This window comes from Pagrus major, chromosome 7 (assembly GCF_040436345.1).
Source record: "Pagrus major chromosome 7, Pma_NU_1.0".
Taxonomy (NCBI): domain Eukaryota; kingdom Metazoa; phylum Chordata; class Actinopteri; order Spariformes; family Sparidae; genus Pagrus; species Pagrus major.
Window position 1 is genome coordinate 32,112,534 of NC_133221.1, and position 23,992 is coordinate 32,136,525.

The 23,992-nt window shown below is 42.0% G+C and overlaps 1 protein-coding gene across 1 annotated transcript in view; it reads right to left on the reverse strand.

Annotated features, from left to right (window-relative positions):
• atp2b3b (ATPase plasma membrane Ca2+ transporting 3b) overlaps window positions 1-23,992 on the reverse strand; it is a 76,939-nt gene that overhangs the window by 41,654 nt on the left and 11,293 nt on the right. The window contains 9 exon segments of the mRNA XM_073470051.1: window positions 138-280; window positions 463-534; window positions 1,062-1,226; window positions 1,329-1,370; window positions 14,238-14,363; window positions 18,128-18,253; window positions 19,294-19,426; window positions 19,428-19,552; window positions 21,204-21,401. Of these exon segments, the coding sequence (XP_073326152.1) occupies window positions 138-280; window positions 463-534; window positions 1,062-1,226; window positions 1,329-1,370; window positions 14,238-14,363; window positions 18,128-18,253; window positions 19,294-19,426; window positions 19,428-19,552; window positions 21,204-21,401 (1,130 nt within the window).

Sequence of the window (23,992 nt, forward strand, 5' to 3'; positions counted from 1 at the left end):
TTGCCAAGGAGGGGGATGTTTGGAACACTCTGCTCAGTAATAGACTCAGTGCACATTGTTACATTGGTTATAGAGCCTCCTATAACACCTACATTTCTATTTGCAAAGCATTCATGAAACAGAATGTGTGGGTCTACCTTGACAGAGTAAGCCAGAGAGATGGTGACAGCAAGAGGTAAGCCCTCCGGGACAGCCACTACCAGCACAGTGACTCCAATGATAAAGAACTTGACAAAGTACTGGACGTAGACCGGTGTACACTCTGACAACCACGTATGACCTGCAATACACATCATACTATATATTAGGCCAAACAAATAGTCCACTTTAAATAGTCATTCATACTTAGCAGAATGGTAAGCATTAAATACAATGTGAAATGACTGGAATAAGTAAAATGTGCCAGGAAGTAAAAGCAAGACAGTATGTGCATTTGTTGGGAAGGTGTATAAAAAAACAAACCTTCAACGACAAAAGTGTTGATGACAAAATACAGCACCAGAATGATGACAGTGATGGCTGACATCACCAAACCTGTGGGGAGATTCAGAGAAGAAAAGACTTTATTCAAAAATCCTTTTTACATGCACCAACAGGCCTCTTACAAATGTATTACTGGATAGTGGGCTGCCCTGTTTGAGGCACCAGAAACAGTTGGGGGTTTGGTGCCTTGCTCAAGGACACCATGGCAGTGTCAGGAGGTGAACGGGCACAGTCCTTTTAGACTGGTCCGAGTGGGTCTTGACCGGCAACCCTTTGGCCCCCAAGTCAAGTCCCTGCGGACTGAGCTACTGCTGCACTGAGAAGGGACAGTTGATGAGTGTGTCACTTAGCCAGTCTGTTCTGACTTTATTCAATATTTCTGTTTTATTTAGGTCTGAAATAATGCATGTTTGGTGAACCTGATACCTGATATGCAAAGTTTACTTAACTCCCACAATTAATTTATCACTTTCTGAAAGTACTTGAACTCTACTCTATGTTCATTTAAGTGAAGAAAGTTCCTAAACGACTGCTAGAAGAGTGTAAACCCTGCCCAGATTGTGTACAACAGTTCTTGCCTGCTTTGCCAATTTGAACAGCCAGTTTGGTGAGCTTGCCCTGCAAGACACTCTTCTCTTTCTTTGGAACGTTGGTCTTCTTCTTCTCTCTGTCCTCTACCTCCCCTCCCTCTGCACTCTTCAGGGGTTGCATCTCCATAGCAACACCCCCATCCTGCTTCTTGGCTGAAACGCAAGCACACAAAAACATACACACTCTCTTCAGTACTGCACCTGCAGATGAAGAAAGATGATCTTTACACGTGCACACATGTCACAAGCTTCTACCTTTGTTCTGATTGTTCTCCACAGCTCCATCAGGTTGTTTTCCTGTAAGAAAGGGAGAGCAAGTCAGACAGAGAAAGAGACAAGTATAAGGGAATAGAAAGACAAACAGTTATGATAAAACAGTGTTCACCTGTGTCATAGTCACCAAAAGCTTATAATTTCCATCAGGAAAGCCAAACAAACACTTTCAGAAACAATAAAAACACAAAGAAACAATACCAAGGGAAGAGTAATAAAGGTAAAAACATCTTCACTCTACACTGGGTCAAGCGAGTCAGAGACATTTTTATATGTATAAGTCACTGTCACTTTCACTGCACCGTGTACTGGGGTCCATTCATTGCCTGAGGAAAGGAGCGGGGCAGGGCAGACAACTTTATGCTCACATACCATTGGTGACTGTGCTGTAACTGGCATCTGCAGAGATGAGCAACTGAGTACTGTCCTCTGTTTGGGGAATGTGTGAGGAAGGAGGGTTTTGGGGGCACATGAGAGAATTTGGCGAAAAGGGAAAACAAAAGAGAGCAAAAAGGGAAGAATAAAAAACTCTAGTAGTAAATGTGCTATTACACACAACTATACTAGTAGAATGTTTGTAGATGACTATATAGAATGAAAAAAGTGAATTGAAAATAAACTCAATCCCAAAATCAGAGACAGATCAAAGCGAAAAGTGAACAGCCCCATAGCAAACCAACATCGCATGAGGAAAAACTAACAAGTTATGGCATTTGTAGAAGTCTCATGAATTATGTATTAGCTCCAGTAAATGACTGTCTGAATGATCCAGTCCACAGAGGCTGCTACACTGAGTGCAATACATCCTGGTGCACAAATAACAGTTTGGAAACAGAATGAGGACAACAAGCGATACAAGTATTTTTTCAGATTACATCAGATAATTTGTTGCTGTCTATTTCTTCATTCCAGCTTGCCACATAGGTTTTCTCCTTTTTAAGATGTCAGCAGTACACCACAGATTCCCATGCAGTACTGAACAACAGTGGTAGAGGCATAGATGAATGCACTGGTAATGATATTAACCTTAAGTGCTTCTGAGAGTATGTTTAGCCTCTGTTGTTGTATGCAGCTCTGCTCTGACTACAGGGCCCTTCCAGAACAAATTTGAGCAAAGACTAATACTTCATGTTTTGACCAACCAACACTCCTCCCTGAATCCTTCGGCTGCCTTTCTCTCCCCTGCTCTTTCAATAATTGATTCAATCTGCAGTCTCTCTCTCTCCCAGAAGGAGAAACATGGGAGAGTGAAAGATGGCACAGGAATGGGATTAACAGAAGATGAAGGGAGAGAGAAAGATGGACAGACAGAGAGACAGGGCATGAGAACGTGAGACAGTGAGAGGGAAAGAGGGAAACGGAGTGGAGAGAGGGATTGAGAGGATGTGGGCTAAATTATCGATGAGGTTAAACTGGTGTGTTTCCTGCTGAAGCTCTTATCTGAAATCAGTTAGGCACCCAACTAACTCTACACACACACATGCTGCAATGTGTGAGACAAAGACTGTGCCGTTCTTAGCCTCTTTATGGTCATGTTTTATCTCTGTTGATGTCTTGTGTCTCTGAGATTGTTTTTCATTTCTATGTTGTCATTTCATACATCTTTGTACCAAGAATTCTCTTGCATCTCTTTGTAGTTGTTTCAGGTTTTGTGTCTCTTTCTGGTTGCTTTGTGGCCTTTTGTGGTCACTTTTGCGTCTTGCGATTGTTAATTTCTTTGTAATTGCTGTGTGTCTCTTCATGGTCATTTTTCTTCTTTATGCATTGGTCTTGCATTTATTTGAGGTTGTTTTTGGTCATGGGGCATCTCTTTGTGGTGGTTTTTCATCTCTTTGTAGCCATTTAATGGCTGTTTGTGGTCATCTTGCTTCTCTTTGTGTTTGTTTTGTGTCTATTTATGGTCATCTTGTATTCCTTTATTGTCATTTTGTCTTGTTTTTGTGGTCATTATGAGTCTCTTAGTGGTAGTATGGAGTCTCTTTGTGGTTGTTTTGAGACTGTAGTAATTTTGCATCTCTTTGTGGTTCTTGTTTGTGTCTCTTTGTTGCTGCTTTGTGTTTTTTGTGGTCACTTTGCATCTCTTTGAGATTGATTTGTGTTTCTTTATCGTTGTTTTGTGTTTCTCCATTGTCATTTTGACTCATTTCTTCATAGGCGTTTCCTGTCTCTTTGAGGTCGGACTATATTTCTTTGGGGCTGTTTTGCATTTTATTATGATCTTGTGGCCTCTGTGTGTGGTTGTTTTTGTATCTCTTTTTGGTTGTTTGGTTGACTTCAGTCATTTTGCATCTTTAATTGTTAAACTCAGTAAAAATCATCGATGCACTGTCTTTGCAATGACACTGTGGACACAGGATTTTATGTGCAAAATGGAGATAGAGAAGGACTTCCGGATGCAGCAAAGGAGTGGCAGGCCCTGAATACTGCCTTTACTTCTTCATAACTTTAAGTTACAAGCAAGAAAGAGACATTTATTGAACCTTTGTATGGCAAGCTACAGTTTTCAAAACAAAAACAAAGTAAAACTAAAGCTTCGCCCTCACGTTACTCACACACTGGACACCAGCCGGGAACAATGGTGGATGGGCAAATATAAACAGAAACATCCCTCGGTCAACTTTTGGAAGCTATCCAGGAAACTGTAGAAGAGTTAACCAAGCATATTTATAAGAAAACAGCTGACATTCACGTCAGATTGACCAAAATCGAGTCATCACTTTCCACACTGTCAGAACAGGTTCAAGGGATAGAGAGAAAAGTCGGTGCAAAGACGATATTAAAGACATGCCACTGCATTGATAAGACAGAGAGACTTGTAACACAACTCGAAGACAAAACTGATGATCTGGAAATGGGCACTAGGAGATCAAACATCAAAATACTGAACGTCCCTGAACGGTCGGAAGGTCATGATGCAGTAGGATTTTTGGAAAGACTCATACTATAGTTACTGGCCAACGATAACTTCACCTCGCCTGTCACCCTGGAAAGAGCGCACCACATCGGGAAGCAGTCGGACAGACTGTGGCTCATCATTGCCAAATTTCTAAACTTTAGAGACAAAGACAAAGTCCTTCAACTCTCTAGAAGCAAGGGAAAGATGATATATGAGAACAAGAGGATATCATTTTATCCAGATTACAGCGCAGATCTGCAGCAGAGAGATGAGTTCTTAGGAGTAAAAAGAGAGAAAGATGTTGAGTATGTTCTGCTTTACCCCGCCCAGCTCTGCATTAAGCACCATTGATCCACTCCAGCCAAAACAGAAAGTTTCCTGAAAGAACAGTCAGGTAACATTTATCAAAGTGCCTACTGCATGCTGTAAAACTTAAAGGACACATATGGAAAGAACTTTTAATACCATGAGATCCCATTTTTGGTTAATTAAAATTTAAAGGAAGGAAGAGAGACTTTGCTGTGTCATGTTAACTGTATTCCCCAGACTACTTTTTATCAAACATCCTAAGATAGCATGCTTTTTTTTTACTGAGGGAGCCCACATCGTGTAGGCCTATAAGATGATAAGTAGTTCAGCAATATAATTTGATGCCATATCTAACTCTTTTCTCTTATCCCGTTTGTTTGGTTTCTGATGTGCTTCTGATGTTGTAATATTTAGCTGTATATAAATTGTCATGATCGGCCGGTTCCAATTTCAGCAGTTGTCAGGGCCACTATTGTAGTTTAAGAAAGTTATCTAACAAAATTTTCGTTATTTTTTGGGGTCTTATTGGGCAGGTTTTTAGTTTGCCGTTTTGGGGTCTTGTATGGTCCCTCACAAAAATGAAAACATTTAATTACTCAAAAACAAAGCTGGCTTTCTGGTCCAGGCCGAGTCTTATTATATTTATATGGATTCCTTTGCCACTTCTAAATCCAGAGCAGGAACACAATCCAATCCTCTCAGAACTAGTTTTGATAAAACACATCCTGCTGAGACATTCACCTATACAATCAAGGTCATGGGTCAACTGACATGCATCTCTTGGAATAAGAGGGGTCTACTCACCTATTAAGAGGAATACATTTTTTCATACCTAAAGAGACAGAATGTAGATATCGCTTTTATTAAGAAGAGCCACCTCACTGACTCAGAACATTTGGAACTGCGTTGGGAGTGGGCAGTCAATATTTACTACTCATCATTTTCCTCAAAAGCAAGAGGAGTTTCCTTGCTCATTTATAAAAACTCCAATTCTTCATTCAATTCAGTTGAAAAGGAGAGAGATGGTAGCTGGTGATGGTATTCTTGCTTGTTGACTGCATACTAAATATGAATAGGCTAACTTTGGTAAATACAGTATATATTGGCCCAACTATATCATCTCTTAAAAATTTGATGACAGGGACATTGTATTATGGCAGGAGATTTTAATTTGGTATCAAACCCTATAATGGATCGCTCATCACCCAAATCAACTTCTCTATCAAAAGCAGCCACAGTACTGAATCAAGGCAGGAAAGATATTGGCATAACTGAAGTATGGCAAAAGATTCATCCTAAACCAAAAGGATTATTCTTATTTTTAAGGAATACGTTACACATACTTCACAATTGATACGTTGTATGGGAAATGATTCCAGTAATAAAAGATTGCTCTTACCTAGCCACCACCTGTTTGGATCATAACCCCCTAAACCTCAACTGGATGATCAATACTCCATAAACATGAAGTTAAGATATTACATGCTAAGTGACCCTGAATTTATTTTATATATGACCACTAATAAAGAAATATTTCAATTCAGATTCCTCCTCACATGCCAATATTTGGGAAGCCCTTATGGCCTATATGAGAGGTCAAGTCCTATCATACAGTGAACATAAAGTAAAAGAAAAAAAGAGAAAACTGGCTAAATTGGAAAGAGATAATAGAAAACTGGAACAGGATCACATTGCTCCTTAAAAGGAAAAACATTTCTCTAACCAAAATGTTAGTTTTCAACAAGCCGCTCATGAGTCTATGTGTGTGCGTCTACCTGAACGTATGCGTGTGTGTGTATGTGTGGTTTAGTAGAGAGAAAGGGAGAGAGAGAAAGAGGGCTAACGCTGAGAGCGCAGCAAGGAGGGAGAAACAGCCGTGGAGGGACAATACTCGCCTTTCTATCACTCAGCGGCCAGTGAACAAACTCAGGCTCGAATCACCTTCCACTGATCCTTGATAGAAACGCGGCTTATTGTACACTCACAAGGCGGCAAAGTTAACAAGTCCTCCTTCTGCAGGGATGAGAGAGGTTGTGCAGAATCTTTTCTGGATCCAGAACATGTTTGGTAAACACAGGACAGTCTTGGCTCGACCACTGAGATAAAAGACTGCGGCCTAGGCAAAGGTAAAATCCAAACTTTTGGTTGCTCCCTTTGAGTAACAGCCGCGCGGACCAAAGCTGATGCTTCTAGCAACACGTTACGATGGGACTGCCTTGAGTTGGAGCATCAGCTGTTCTTTTAAGATCTCCGGCATCCAGCTGTTGCGCAGAACCGCCATGCGTTCAGGTGCGCTCTCAGACAATGGGAGAAGGGAGTTTTCAAACCTGGGGGGACTGTGGTAACCAGGTGCCACCTACTGGGCACTAGGGTTGGTGCACTTTCCTTTTGTTTACCAGGCTTTGTTAGTGCAAGGAAGCCGCATGTTGGGCTTTGGTAGTCCATGTGGGTGGTAACCTGGGGGGTTACACAGTCCATGTTTCCTCTGAACAGGTCCATATGTTTTCCTAAAAACACTGGGCAGGTTGAAACAGTTCATGGTCAAAGGCTTTTGGGTCTGGGCACTAGAACATTCACATTGAGGCATGTCTGGACAGAAGATTTCTAACTACGTCTAGTTTCAAACATCATAACAGTCATTAGCAACCGTTACCCTTTGTTCATTCCTTTGCTGCTTTTAATCCACCAATAAAAACAAACATCAAAATGAAATGGAAAGAACCAAAGAGAGAAAGGAGGGTGGTTAGAGGAAAGGTTAGTAGGCTTCTCCTCATCCTCAAGAGGATTGGAGCTAGCCAGTGATATGGTTGCAGACTGGTGTGCAGAATGTGCGTAAGGTTGTGTTGTGAGGTGTTGATGCGCTGCCTTAAAAGAAACAAAACAAAAGCCAAACCAACACTTAACAGACTTATAGTCTGTGTACCTTCTACCTGCCTATGATTGGTGGGTTAATTCTGCAGGTTTCAGAAATTGTAACTGCACTGCCAAGACTATAGGTCAGATGTATCTGAAGATTGCCCAATAGTGGTAGTAGCAGTGGGGCAAAGGGGACCAAATGGAATCCTATTGTTCAGGTTGTTAACCTAGAAGCTAGTATTCCTTAAGTAGGTCCTGCAGAAGATCTCTAGCTACTTGTACTTAAGCTACACCTTCTCATAACTGCTGACAGGGTCTCTAAGGCATGCATAAAAGGGTTTGTCATGCTAGGGAGGAGAAATGGTGTTAGTGCATGCCAGTGGGGTGAGTTGGCATGCAGCTATCATCATGTTGGTACTGGTGGTTGCCAATGAGGAGGTCGGCCTGTCAGCTTGTGCTGACAGGCTGGGGTGACTGTTGTGGTCTAGAAACTGTTGATTACATCCACAGTCAAGAAGAGGTAGGCTGAACAAGTGTTCAGCTCAAGAAATGAGCACAAGAAAGACCTGTAGTGGTCAAAAGGGTTCTGGCTGCCAGCCTGTGGTGGCTGTGTGCTCATGGGCAGCACAGAAAGGCCAGAGCTGGAATCAGACTGTGGAGGAGACAAGAACCTTGGTGGGAGCCCTCCGGACTCCTGGATGAAGGTGACTGGTCAGTCTGGGACTAGCAGACTGATATCAAGACTCAGGGTGCTAACACACCCCCCCACCACTGCTAACACGTGTGTGTCAGGTGCTGACCTGAAGAAAAAAGGCGGTCAAGAGGGTTAGAAGAGGAGACTATGTGGAGCTAGGAGTGGAGGTGTACCCTTCCCCAACCTGCAAAGCCAAATTAGGTGGTGGAGGGGAGGGGTGCCCGATCCGGTAAGGCTGAGAGGGGACTGGTGACGGCCCTCTTAAAAGGGGTCCAAGAGCATGGGTGAGTGACTAGGCTCCTCAAGCTGTCCCACTGATCCAGTCAGACAATCGGGCTTACCTTCTTGGAGGGGAACGATTCTGCAGTCTTTGCCTTACCTGGCTCTGGGGGTGGTTTGAGTTTACACCCCCCTGGTTCTTTTGCCCACTCTGCTGGTTGAGTGGCTGGCATCCTTGGGAGCCTGCTATGGCAGCTGCCTTAGCATGAGGCATGTCATTGCCTTCAAGCACTAGGTTGGCACTCTGTGACCCTTGGATCCCTGTGATCCTGGTGTCGTTTTGTGGCTCTGTGGCCGGCAGGTACGTAAATTTTTGCAGAGCAGACACGGGCTATCCGAGTCATCTTGGGTACCATGGTCTCTCAGGTCACTATGGCGATGAAGACTGTCAACCCTCCTTCACAGTGGGATCGAAGACTGGTGAAGAGGTGGGCATGAGCCACGCTGTGCCTACAGCATGCTCGTGGATGGGAGTCCAAAACCACTTATGCTGTTCTGGACTCGGTGGTAGCCTTGCTCCCTTTGGGGTGGGGTTACGGTGTCGCAGCATACAGTGGTGCGGCTGAAACTGGCAGGCCATGAGAGGCCCTGGATAGCCATCAAGTGGTCAAGGATGGTACCACTGGGAGCTGCAGGGCTGCTGGCTGTGGCCCCTGACCCCTAGATTCCACCAGATACGTGTCCGCTGCGTTACGGCTCCGCCACGGCAGCGGAGCTGATCGGTTTCACTCTAGTCTGTGTGTTCCCAGCTGCGTCCCAGCTCCAGCGGTCCGCAGCCCTCCGGAGCAGATACGCAGGACTTCTATATCTGGCAGATGCCGAAGCACGACGCAGCAATTCAGCCGAATTCAGCACAGAGCAGACAGGAAGTCAGACACAGAGCAAAACGGCTCCGGTACGGTTTTGCACCATCGTCCGTCATCCGGCAACCCCCACCAGCTGCGTTTTGAGTCCGTCACGGCGCAGCTCTGCCGAACAGCTGGAGTTCTGAGACTGAGGAGTTCCCGCGATAATTACATAATCACCCGCGTCTACAGTTATAGGTATGTGTTATAAACACAACAACATGAAGTGTTCCCGACCAAAGGATTAGAAGAAGAGCTTGTATTTGTCTCTTTTTTGAGGTTTTTGTGCTGGCATCAACACGGAGTGTTTTATTTTGAAAATAAACCGGATGTCATGTTGTTGTTTCATGTCTGACTTTCTGTCTGCACTGTGCTGAATTGCTGCGTCGTGCTCCGGCATCCGCCAGATATAGAAGTCCTGCGTATCTGCTCCGGAGGGCTGCGGACTGCCGGAGCTGGGACGCAGCGGACCTGGTGGAAGTTAACACATAGACTAGAGTGAAACAGATCAACTCTGCTGCCATGGCGGAGCTGTAACGCAGCAGACACGCATCTGGTGGAATCTAGGGGTTAGCGTGAGTTGACTGGAGTGGCCTGGATGGGTTGGCCAAGTTGCTGGGAGTCTGTGACTGAGAGGGCTGCTTCTCTCACATGAGAGGCTCGAAACTCAGCACGCAGCGGCTCAGCTGGATCCTCTTGGAGCAGAGGTCCGCCTGCATCTGTGAAGGGGTCTGTTTCCATGTCAGGTGAATCCTGGTTCAGTTGGACAGGGGCCATACTTACATGGCTGACCTGTGTTCCATCCATCCTGGTCTCTGCCTGGTGCAAGGGGTCCTGGACTGGCATATGTTGGAGTTCATCTGTCTGTTGAACTCACACACCGTCCCGTGTGTGGCAGGTCTCATCTTTCCCGGCCCAGACTTCCTGTCGCAGGCGAGAGTTTTCACGCTGTGCGAACCAGCTGGGCAAGCCATTGCTGGTTCGCTGGGGCTTGCAGCTGGGCTTTGCACTGATACAGCAGCGCTATCTGACCAAGCACTTCCAATGGTGCATTGCGGCTTTCCAGCCGCGTCATTGACATAGCTAATTAACTCCTTTAATTTCTCATCACAGGTGCTAATATCATAGCTTTTTATTATGGAGAGGCGGAGGAGACCAGCGACCGTATCCTGCAGGGCTGGGTCCGCTCCTGTCACACTAGGGTTTTGGCAACTCATTTTACTGAAGTAGCTGCTACAGCCAGTCGTTTCAATAAACTTATGTGAGGGGCTGCTATGTTGCTGATGCTGATGCACAGGTGAGAGGCTTTACCTGTCACAATCCTCCCGGTTAGTAGGTGTTATGCTAGTTACTGTAATGCAACCTATCCTGTTAGGATGTTAATGAGGTGGCCTCAGCACCTCTGGGCGGGTAATAGCAAAGTTAATAGTGTTAGTGACCTCAGAATCTAAATAGCATGCAAACTATTTAGGGTTAAAAGAAAAATCTAACCACTAGTACACTACAGCAATCTACAAACCACAACTGAATATGTCTGGTCAATTATGAGTGCCTACTTTCCTAAAAAGATTCAGTTTCAACTCAAGTTTCAACAAAAACAATTTGAAAATTTAAAAATTAATAATTCTGCATTATTGTGCATAAATATTGCAATAAAGCAGGTTTAAGGTAGCCTCAAACGTGGCACCATTTGTTAGGGAACAAAGGTAGGGCAGGTGTGGTTATTAGCAATTAATAGTTACCAATAGTAATTATTAAAATTAATAATCAATAACACGGGGCACCACCCTGGAATCAGGGACCAATAACCAGACCAGAAAACAGTCTCAAAAGAAGTGTTCACTATAATAGTACATATCGATAAGATACTGAAGGAACAGTGAAGGAGATGAATCCGAGCACTGACCATCACAACCAGCAGTTACCACAAAGCATATGCACGAATAATCACTGAAAATGGCTCTGTACAATATAATAGAATGTATTAATGTGAGCAAATTGATCAATAATCAATAATACTTCAATCAACAAACATCTTTCAACTACAGCAGCTAAACTATGAAACTAAAACACTTAGACAAACTCATGCAACAAACAACAAACATGCATGCGGTGTGTGTGTGTGTGTGTGTGTGTGTGTGTGTGTGTGTGTGTGTGTGTGTGTGTGTGTGTGTGTGTGTGTCTGTGTCTGTGTGTGCGTCAGAGAGACAAAGAGATAGAGGGAGAGAGCCAAAATGGTGGATGTGGAGACAGAGAGAGCCAAGATGGCCGACGCGATCTCTTGGAAGATGACGTCACAGAGTGTTCAAGATGGAAATATTACATAAGCTTAGGCTTACATAAGCTTTCAATTTTTGACTCTTGAGGCCATGGACTTTAGAGAGAAATGTATTCAGTATGTTAAAATATTGTTTAATTCTCCCAAAGCCAACGTTTTAACAAATGACGTCCTCACTAGGGCTGCTGGCAACGTTGTCCAAGCTCACCCTTGCTGCCATTGAGCCATTAGCCATTTCCATCCGATCCAATCCCGCTATTTCGGGAAGCAAATTTGGTACAAGTGAGTACTAATTGCCCCTTTATGCGGATGACCTCTTGTTAAATAACTGACCCGCGCACATCAGTACCCTTATTATGGCAATGAAACAGCGCAGTTTCGTGGTGTTAATTAAATTATATTAAAAGTGAGATTCTACCACTTAATATACAGGATGATAATATAAGATCTTTCACTGACCCATTGAAATGGTGCATGAATGGTTTTAAATATCTCGGCATAAACATATGCAAATCAGATAAGCAGATATTTAAAAATAATTATATAAAATTGAACCTGATAATAATGAATACATTTGATGCTTGGCAAGAATGTCACTTCAGGAAGACTCCTTTATGGGGTAACCCCAATCTCTCAAACCACATTGCTGACACAGTATTACAAAGATGGAAAGATAAAAAACAACTCAAACTGTTCATATAATAATGATACATTTGTTAACTTTTAACAATTGAAAAATTCAACCTTCCTGCCCATATTTTTTTTAAATGTCCCAAAAATCTCAAAAGAAACCCCTTTTGAAACATTCCTGTATAACAGGGCATGTAACAACCAAGGAAGTAACATTTTCTATATAAGGCATTGTCAGTGACAACTTACCTGGCTATGATAAGGCATCCACAAAAGGAAAATGGGAAACAGATATAGATTGTGTTTTAAGTGAGGAGGATTGGCATCAACTACTGGAGTGGGCAAAGTATAGGCAAATCTAATTTAATATATTTCACATAACATATTACATCCACTACAGACTGCATAACATTGACAGCAACATTTCTCAACATGTGTCTGCGATGTAAAGTCAGTAAAGGTGATCTCCTCCATATGCTGTGGAACTGCCCAATGTTAGAGGAATTTTGGAAACATAGTATTGCCTTCACATCAAGGATAATAGATTTTCAAATTGAGAAGGATATTGGATATATACGTGGATATTGGGGGACATGAAGTTCTAACCACTACAAGAAATACTTTATTCTACTACTACTCTAAAAAATACAACCTAATCAATTGGAAATCAGAAGATATACCATCCCCAAGACATTGGGTTAACAATCTTTCTTCTTACTGGACACCTGAAAAGATACTATATAATGTAAGAAACCCTTAAACTTTTGATGCTGTACAATTTCTTGTTTGGTGATGATGATATCCTTTAGTGTATGCATTGTTGTTTTTTTTACTAATTGTCTTAAATAGTATTTTCTAATGCACAAATGGAAACATTATATATTTTTGTATCGCAATTGCACTGTAATGTAAGCATGTGTTAATAAAAACAAATATTTTCCCCCCAAAAAAATGGAGGTAGCAATAGAAAATAGCAAGGGTTGCACGAGGAGAGACAGGCCAGGTAAAGCAACAGAAAGTGTCCAGAGTTTGGAATATTTACAAGCTAAAACAAAACAAAACCCTGTACACTCTGCCTATTGTAAAACCGAACTAGCCAACCGCAATAGCACTAATATCAATGCTATAGAATCTCAGCAGAACGCATCCAGTCTACCATTATGCATCCACTTCGCAAGCATGCCCAACGCAAGGTAACATTAAGGTAAACATTCAACTGTCAAATGACTGCAGATTGAGATGAAGGCTAGTAAAGCATACTTACTTTAATTATGGCTGTATGTAATAGCTAGTCAAGAACGTAAATCATCATGGTGGCTAGTTATGACGGCACTAAGTAAACTGAGTTTGGCTCAAGGGAATAACCACAGAAAAAAAATGCTACAGTCAATTTGTAAAAGCCTGAGCTTCATTCATGCTGTTATTATAATAGTCACACATACACACACACACACACACACACACATACACACACACACACACACACACACACACACACACAGCAGCCCTTCAACATAATAAACAAATGTACAGTAGCTTGTCTAAATTAGCTACTCACTGCAGTCAATGAAAAATTGGTTGTCTCTTTAAGAGACGTGTCTTATTGTCTCTTTTGTTTATTTAATATTGCTTTTTAATAAAGCAAAAGTATTTCTTATCCAATTACTAGATTAAACATTGATACAATCGGTAGAATACTCAATTACTGAACTACTTTATACCCGCAGCCATACCGACTTTAAATGGAGGCTCTGGCCAAGGCGCCACCAGACTCAAGGGCGCCTCCACCTCTGGGTGTGAATACATGTTAACTGACTGGAGCAGTTGTAAGTATTCATCCATGGAGACCGAGGTGTATGAGAAACACTGTCTTCTTTCCTGGGTTTTGTTTACTTACTACATTTACTGGTTTGTATATTTCAAGAAGAAAAAACATCTGTACCTCTAACGTATCACTAAATATTAAGTCTTTTCATCTTGCTATATGAGCAGGTAAAACTACAAATAAACTGCAGTATATTTTCAACAAAAATATTCATCTGTCTGTCAATGCAGTCCAAAACACCTTTCTGTAAATGTTGGGTCTCTCCACTGATTTACTTACCTTTCTTCTCCTTCCCATCTTCCTCCATCTCTCCAGCACCCAGCAGGGTGAAGATGATTCCCGTCTGTGAGTTGACACCCACAGCTGTCACCAGCATCCTGCCTGAGCCCTCCATCACATGAGTACCTTCACATCCAAACAGATTACTTGTTAGAGGAAAAAACAAACAAACAAAAAAAAAACAACCTCTTGACCCTGTCTTTGGGTTGCATCAAAAGCATAAATCTGGCAAATGGGTAACACAATAAGTAATTAGGTCAAGAGTTTTGTAGAAGGTTGGTCTAGTTGGGTAATCTCAACTAGCCATTCCCAAACTCAAGAATGAGGTGGCCCACTTTAAATTGAGAAAATACACCAGGCTTCATAATTCTGATCAACACACAGAATAAGATGAATTATTTCCCAAAAAATATTTTATTTCATAAACGTAACAATTTCTTATGATTTTAAGTCAAACATTGATTCTACCTCTAGCTCTGTTTTGGTGTCCTGCAGCTCCTGAAAAAAATATGTGGCTCTTTAGCTGCTGAATCCTCCACTTCGTCCACCTGCTGTCTGCTACTTAACTAAAGGTTAATAGAGCCTTTTCATTGCCAACAACTGGTTGCTGCAACTGGAAATGAGACTGATGGGAGCAGTGATACTGAACCAAAACATGACCACAACCAGGCCCGTAGCCAGAACTTCTGAGGTCATGCATTCTATACCTGCTGAGAGGGTGCAGGGGGCATGCCCCCCCACACAAAAATTTTGAAGACCATACTGTAAATCTTTGCATTATAATGCATACTTTAAAAAAAATGTCGGTGCCAAAACAGAGAGGAAAATTGTACTAGAATTCAAGAGAAGATACGTGACAAATATGGAACATTTTACAATCACTCTTTTTCAGTTCAGTTTCTTATTGCATTGAAGTCACCTTCACTGTCAAACAAATTTAGCTGCAATGGCTGTCCAGTGCTGATTTACTGGAGCCTACTGGACATTACCAGATGTTTGTTTTTTTTATGCCTGGGTGTATGGTCGCCAAGTTAGTGGTTGTACAGGGAAGAAAGAGGAGATGGATTTTTTTGACTTAGAAAAATACAGTTTGATTTAGACTTATTTATCTGAAAAACAATTACTCCATGTTCCACAAATTCCAAGTTGTATAACATTGTTGAAAAGATACAAAGGCCTAATATGTCTTTAAATTAAGTACGCCTATATACCAATAATATGCCCTTTAGAATAATAAGTTAGTTTAATTGTAATTCTTATTTGCAGTACAATACAAAAAAATGTATCAATTAATCAATGGAATAGTTAAAAGTGAGGTCACTGTAACATTTTGGTAATAATCACTAGACAAACAACTCTCTATCTGCCTCATGTCCTGTCTACAGAGATTCAGATGCATGAAGGAGCAGCACAGAGAGCAAAAGGAATTACAAACTCTTGTCATTACAAAATCTTTAGCAGCACAATGACACAGGAGATATGGACTTGCATATGCAAACACAGAGGTGCTGTGGAGAGGCTGGGCGGTGTTTCCCCTGTGCTGGAGCTGCTGTCGTTCACACACACACACCTGCAGCGCGTTTGGGCAAATCAGCACCTGCTTAAGCACCCTGATCTTCAGCCTGCCTGCTGCCAGATGATTTTGTCAGTTTGACGTGCTATATGGTCACGTTCTCTTGTGCTAGTTCCTTCTAGCATGAGTGTTTTCTTGTGTTGCACTTTGCCAAGATCCTAATATTGCTACTCTACTCCTCTAGTGAACGCCCTCCCCGGATCAGCTCCATGCTCCACCTGTCACCCAGCCTCCAGCACCTCTGCCATCAACTCTCCCAGTGCCTCCCTATCCCCAGTGCTATCCTCCAGCCCCACCATGTGTGTTGCCTTCACTTCATCTCCAGTGCCCGCTCCACATTTCACCTGACCTACCCTCTTGTGGTACAATAGATATCTTTCATACTACTCCCTGCTCTGGTGTCCACTTCTGGATTCTAAACCAACCACCGACACATCGTAACAGAAACTCCTATCAAACTGTCCTCAGTTATACTCTAGCTGACTCTGAGTGTAAAAGTTTGGACATCACGTTTTGAATTAGTATAGATTAATAATCTGTGAGTTCAGAATTTGAATGCAGTTACTCCTTCTTCTTCAGTCCCTCTGGTGTAACTCGTAGCCTTATTACTTGTTTTGAGAGGGTAGGTCAGGTGTAGCCCCTCAGGCGTAGCACACAAAGTGAATGACAGGTTTAAGCAATTGGACACTCATTTATATATTACCAAATTTGATAAATACACGGAAGACATATCAAGGACATGACCTCAACGGTAGCTATTGGCCTGACCACAGCCAAAACCGAAAAGTTCTAATACACTGAGCTGAAAGAAGCTAAAATTCTGCATACAGCTGAGGGGAACTCTATCAGGGTATCTCCTACTATGATAAATATCCGAGCAACTTATCACTTACCCAAGATAAAAAAAATATATAAAAATTTTCTACAGGTCAACCCATGACTGTACTGAGAGTTTTTAAAATATTAATTCCCCCAGCAACACCCCACCCACCAAAAAAAAAAATGTATAAGCCGCCAAGTAAAAAACAAATTCTGAGTATTTCAAACAGCATACATTTTCATGTTTTATTCATTAATTTAAATATATTTGTTTCAAGCTTCCTGCACCAAATATCACACAACAAATACAGGCTTAAAACTATAGAGCAACAATAACCAAGAATATCCCAGGAGAAATTCAAAAGGAGACCATTTTAAAAAGCTCCACTTTACGGAGCAGAAATGTTCTCTTATGAAGGATACAGACTAATGTGTCTTAACCAGCATGAATTTTCTGTAAATCTCACAATTTGGCCTGTGATATTTTGAATCACGTGCTGCCACATATCACTATTGCCGTTGGTTTGATCTGCACGGAGCCAAAATGTTTTTTAAAAAAAAACATTTTGGAAAAATTATTCCAGGCACAGTCTGGAACCGCACTATATATCGTGATGATATTGTTACATGAGTTTTTGGTATCATTACACCCCTAGTCACTACAAATCAATACAAAGTTGTCCTGAGTGATGGTTTGAGTATAAAAATGATGAATCATGAATCATGCTATGGGCTTTGCAGTCACCAGATCTTAGCCCAGTTGAACACATCTGGCAGATTTTGGACTAACATGTCAGACAGCACTCTCCACCACAAAACTTGATAAACATATGATGTCTTCAAGAAGAGAAAAAAATAGGAGTAGACCGATATGGCTTTTTCAGGGCTGATACCAATTTTAGCGATATTCACTTGCAGTAAAAATGAAAATCTTAGTGTCAAAATGTTGAACAACCAGTGATGGAATAAACCTAAGTACAATTTACTCAAGTGCTGTTCTTAAGTACAATTTTCAGGTAGTTTACTTGAGTACTACTACTGTACTCCCTCTCTCAACCCAACCTGAGGCAGATGGCTGCCCACCATTGAGTCCCGTTCTGCTTGTTAAAAGGCAGTTTTTCTCACCACTGTCTCCAAGTACTTCCTCATGGGGAAAATGTTGGGCCTCTTTGAATAAATCGGTTAACGAGTATGGTTTACACCTGCTTAATTTGGAAAGTGTCATAAGATAACTTTTGTTGTGAATTGGCGCAATACAAATACGGTTGAGTGATTGATGATATTTCCATTTTCTGCTACATTTATTTGATCAATTTAGTTACAAGTTACTTTGCAGATTCAGATTATTCAATCAGTTTTTTTTATCGGCAATCTGAAAAATCACCAACACTGATAAATAATCAGTTATCAGGTCTGCATGGCAGAACCTTGTGACAGTGTGCATCGAATGTCTGCCCGCCTGGCCACCTGTACAAAAGACAAAAATGTGAAAACAAACCTGAGAGCAGCATGGGGTCCTTATCCACAGATTTGCGTACATGGTCAGACTCTCCTGTAAGAGAACTTTCATCTATCTTCAGGTCATTGCCTTGGACCAAGATACCATCAGTTGGCAGCAGATCCCCTGAAAACAGACAGGAGGAGATCAGTGTTTGATTCATTTTGTAGTTTATGTTCCTCTTTGATAGGGACATGTCAACACATTTATGTGTCAGTATCTCTTGTGGACATATTATGTACTATTACTATTACAGAGATAAGTAGTACAGGTATAGTAGACATAGTGAGAATGTGGAAAATAGTCTTATTTAAGTCTTTGCTGAGAGTTAGATGAGAGGATTGAGACTGCTCTGACGTCTGTGCATAAATATGAAGCAACGTACAACGAGGAGGTCATGAGTTTAGCTTAGCTTGGTTTAGTTTAGTAGAAAGATGGAAATTATTGCTAGCTTGACTGTGTGCAAAGGTAGAAAATCCACCTACCAACATCTCTCAATTTTACTAAGTAACACATTACATCTTGTTTGTTGAATCCATACACAAATAGAAAAGGAAAAAACATCGAGTTGTGGTTATAGTACAGGACTCCCATTACCACCACCCCTAACCCATTTTTCCATCTTTGTCTGTGCACAGATTAATAAACTTGTTTTTGTAAATTGTTGATTGGTAGAATGTAGAGGTAACAGACTGTTAGGCTTGCTGTTTTCCTCTGCTTCCAAGCATGATGCCTAACAGTAACATGTAGTTGAGTGTCAGCGTTAACAAACATTAATTAAGCACAAAATGGGGCACCCATTAGCTCAGTTGGTAGAGCGGGCGTCCCATGTGCAGAGGCCTTGCCCTCGCTGCAGCAGCCCAGGGTTAGAGTCTTTGCTGCATGTCACTCTCTCAACCCGTTTCCTGTCATTTCTCTGACGCTGTCCTATCAATAAAGGCCAAAAAATTATTTAAAAATAAATTAAGCACAAAATGTAGGTAGATTTTCAGTTTGGCAACTAAAGGCTGTTTCTACCACGTTTTGCTGTCATTTAATTAGTGGCGATACCCAGCTCACTTTGTTATTTTCTAATATTCTATAGGATGAACAATTAATCATTTAATTTGAAAAATATGAATAAATTACTGCCATTTTGCTACAATAATCATTTGTGATGGTCTTACCGTATTTGACCTGGGCCAAATCCCCCACAACCATGTCAGCCACAGGAATCTGGATGACATTTCCTTTTCGCACGACAGTGAACTTCTGTTCTTGCTCGATCCGACTCTGTAGACCCCGGAACTGCTTCTCTTTTTGACCAATCGTTAAATGCAGTAACCAGGACGACACACACAACAGACAGCAGAATGGCCGCACCCTCAATCCAGCCTGTGTCTGCCTCGCCTTCATCCTCTGCGCCCCCTGACACAGCCCCACACGCTGAAGAGAGGGGAAGGAGGGGATGGTTGGTTATTAGAGACATGATATCACAACTTAATCAAATATTTAACCTGTCTGAAGTACCAGCTGGTGGGTGGTATAGCTAGTTTGGATAGGTTGCTATCAGAACCACACTGTCCCATATTTCCTCCATTGTTTGTTGAGCCCACTTCCAACCTCTTACTGTTGTAAACAGACCCAGAAAGCTAATGGCAACAATGACAACATTTTATTGGACAATGAATGTTATTTCAATCATCTGAGACTGATACTGAAGCAGCATTTAAGTGTAAGTTCAGCATGCAATGTGTGCCCAGCTGAATCATATGCTTTTGTAAAACTTTGTTCCCCTCTCTCTTGACTCTCTGCACAGAGCTGTGCTACAGGAACACTACAAAGGCAGATTGCAGATATTTTGATGTGGACTCACTTACTTTCCTCACTTTACTTACCCTCAAAACTATCCTATAGTGATAATACTTATGGTGGACGATGTTAGCAAATATTGAAATATTTCAGATAGATATTGCTGTGTTACTGAAATGACTGAATCAGTCTGCTGACTTTATGACTCTACGTGTGCTTCTGTCAGGTCTCCATCATACATACCCCTTTCACACTGGCCAAAGCAACTACTTACACTCGCTAACATCTGGCTTTTGTGTGAAATATGAATGTGTACAATGAGGATTTACTCCAGGGTCATTTAACCCTACAGTAGTCACAGTTATTTATTGTCTTGTCTGTTAACACACTAATTTACTTTTCAGGTGCAATACTGAGACGTGTGTTGAAGTTGAGGATGCTGGCTTGTTATTATCTTTCCATCCGTCTCTGTCAAGCAGCGCTTGAACATTGTTCAGTTGGCACTTAGTTTGAAAGAGAGACTGTACATGTACAACTCTCTGCGTATTTATATATACGCCCTAAATTTGGTGTAAAAGTGGTAACAGAGAAAAGCCTTGGAATGGCAGATGATCAGCTGCTTGCACTATGATGTAACATTTACCATTAACACAATAATGTCAAATTAAATGTTTATTTCATATAAACCGATTTATCAATTGAATACACCAGGGTTTGGCTGCTTAAGGTTTACTTGGTTTGGTATAACGATTTATGGAGGCTAGCAAAGGCACAGCACTGGTCATTGCTATTGTTAAGAAAGTAATGGCTCTGCCGTACAGGTATAGATGTCATTGTTGTGTTACACGTCATGCCTCTTTTGCTTCCAGAATGCCAGCATGCTATCTCACAACACACACTGGGGTGGCATAATGCCAGCGTTGTTTAGTTCAGTGTAAGAAAGGTCTCCATCTATTATTTTTACTGTTGTTCAACTCCAGCTTCAGCACTGAAACATTTTGGGCATGTTCAGCCCCGACAAAGTCCAGCAAAATGTGTATTTAAAAGGAAACAGTTGCACATCGTGTTGCAACAAACGCACTGCCTTTTTAATTTGGTTTATTCATGTTGCTTATTATTGGATAACACCTCTGACCCACCCACCAAACAAGAGAAAAAGTACCTCAAAGCCTTCACACAATGTTTAACACCATTTCAGATGGAACCTGCCCTTTGGTGTTAGGGTTAGGCCTGCATTTCTGACACCCTCCAAAACCACCTCTCACAACTCTCTGCCCGTCCTTACATTCACTTTCCTTTCCCGGAGGCTGGTAGAAAGAGAGGCCGAGGGAGATGATGGCAGCAGCCTCCAAGATGATTAGTGTCACATCCTGTAAGGCCTCCCACACAAGCTCCAGAAATGTCTTGGCCTTCTTTGGAGGGATGAAGTTTTGGCCGAACGTTTGACACCGACGCTCCAGGTCTGCTGGGTCCCCACTGAGGCCTGACAAGTGGAGACACAAGATAATACAAAGAGAAAGACACAGGGAGAAAAACAAAAAAATGCATAAGCAAAATTCATATCCACTGAGAGAAAAATATCATGCACATTCACAATGCAAGTGACTTTCTGCTTTAAATAAAACGTTTGAAGGTTTATTTAATTTCAGTGAGAATTGTGTGATCAGTCACCACTTTGAGTGTTCCAGCTTCACTTTCATTCATAAGAGTGTAGAAAAAATTCCATATAGCAGTGTTAAGCATCAGCAAAACTGACTTTCTCTATCCAGTAAACTAGTTAAACCACATTCGATCTGAATTATGACTGCTAACTCTGAGATTACTTTCGTCCCTCCAAACTCTTCTCTCTCATCTCCAGCATCACCGTCCTCTCCTCCTCAACCTCACCCCTAAGTGATTGTTTCCATGGTGACCAGGATATCAGGTCCAGGGCTTCCTGTCTCTAACAAGTTTTTGCCCAACAACAGGTGATGTCATTCCTGCAGTGTGCTAGGTTTGGAGTACAGCCTTTTTTCTGATTGGCTGTTGGTGAGAGAAAAGAGCGATTTGTGTGCTGTGGTTGGCCAAGATGGGTGACTATCTTTGCATCTGTTTGCCTGTGTGTGTGTGTGTGTGTGTGTGTGTGTGTGTGTGTGTGTGTGTGTGTGTGTGTGTGTGTGTGTGTGCGTGTGCGTGTGTGTGTGTGTTTGAAGACATCCTGGTCCAATGTGCTTCCTGCATGGAGTCATATGTAGCTCCCAGTGTTGCTGAAGAGTTGTGTAGCAATATGATGCTCAACAGGGTTCAGGCCCAGGCAAGGCAGAGAGAGAGGGAGAGAGAAAATCAGTGACCTTATGCTGAGTAATCGTAGCAAGCTGTATCCTCCTTCCATTAGCCCATCCCTCCCTCTCTTCCATCCTCATCCATCCCTCCATTCCTCCTCATCCTCTTCCACAGCCTCTCTCATTGGCTCACCTCTTCTCTTTTTCTCCCTCTCTCAATCTCCCCTTGATGTGTCCTTGACAATGCGGCAAGCTGTTCTAGCTTTCCCTCCACACCCCCACCACACACACAGTCCCTTTTTCTCTTCTCATCGTTTCACCTCCTTGTCCTTTCAGTCTCTTCAATCTGGATATAATGCGCTCATACTGCAATGCTGGGGTATCCATACCTGTGTGTGTGTGTGTGTGTGTGTGTGTGTGTGTGTGTGTGTGTGTGTGTGTGTGCACGCGCACGCGTGCGTGTGTGTGTGTGTGCATAAGCGATTGTGTGAAACAAAGAGAAACATCCCACTCTGTGTTGGTTTAACCCCCATTCCTCTGCTCGGTGTATATCATATTATGGATTAAGCTCAGCATCAGCTACATCATAATGTATACACATGTGGTACATTTACCCTGAAGTTTATCCCTCGACATTATCTATTTGTGTAATACTGTAATACAAAATATGCATTTCTGTTGGCATGACTATTTCTCTCTGTATATATTTCCTATCTATCTATCTGATCTGCTAATTAATGTTGCCTCTTTGTGATTCTTTATTTCATTGTTTTATTCTAGTCATAATAAGCAGGGGCAGCAGCTTTTTGTTTTACTGTCAAATGCCTCAGATCAGGAGCAGAAAATATCTTGAAATGTGAGCTTCTCTCGTTCCCCAGTGTTTCCCACACATAGGCTCATAAAATCTGAATTTCAACAGTTTTTTTTCAATCACGGTGTGCAGTTGTAATTTCATAATGCTCACAGTCCAGCAGACCTTCATGGTCAAAGTTCTCAAATCTAAAAGTACAATTTGTAGGAAGCTGCCAAAATTCAAAGGTAACTCCAAAACTATAGGGGGCAGCAAATCCACTAACTGCTTCTGAACTATAATCTTTTAGAGTATTTTTGGCTGTAGTGACTACATGCCCTCAGCAAGTAGCTCAGCTAGCTGTTGTTGCTACCTGGGATGACAGGGTGGGGGAGTCACTGCGGGCAACTGGGCACAGTCACCTGGCCTCCCAGTGAACACAGTTGGACACCAGACTGGGACTAAATAAAGCCTCTATGACTTGGAGGATATGAAGACACAGGAGAGGTATGAAGAGGAGAGAGAACGAGTCAGGCATCAGCAGCGGGTGAAAACGGCATGTAGAGTGGGATTATTTCCACATCTACTGAGGATTTATTTGGACCAAACCAGAGGTGATGTTGAAAGGCAAACAAACACCGTTCTGGTGAGTTTTAGTTTGTTAATGTCCAGTTTGATAATGGGGACAATTAAGTTCTGTCTGTCTGTGCGTGTGTGCGTGTGTGTGTGTGTGTGTGTGTGTGTGTGTAGTCCAACATCACAAAAATGAATAGAAATAAAGGGATGGTAGTTAAATAAGTGAAATAGCTACTGAAACACGGTGTATTGTGTTCAGAGAAGAGAAGAGAAGAGAAGAGAAGAGAAGAGAAGAGAAGAGAAGAGAAGAGAAGAGAAGAGAAGAGAAGAGAATTGTGTTGTTCATGCAACATTACTACGGCTCTTCCTGCATCCTTCACAGCAGAGTTGGTCCACACTGTGAAAAGTTAGTTACCAGGTAAAAGACAGGCTGAAGTTAGAATAGCT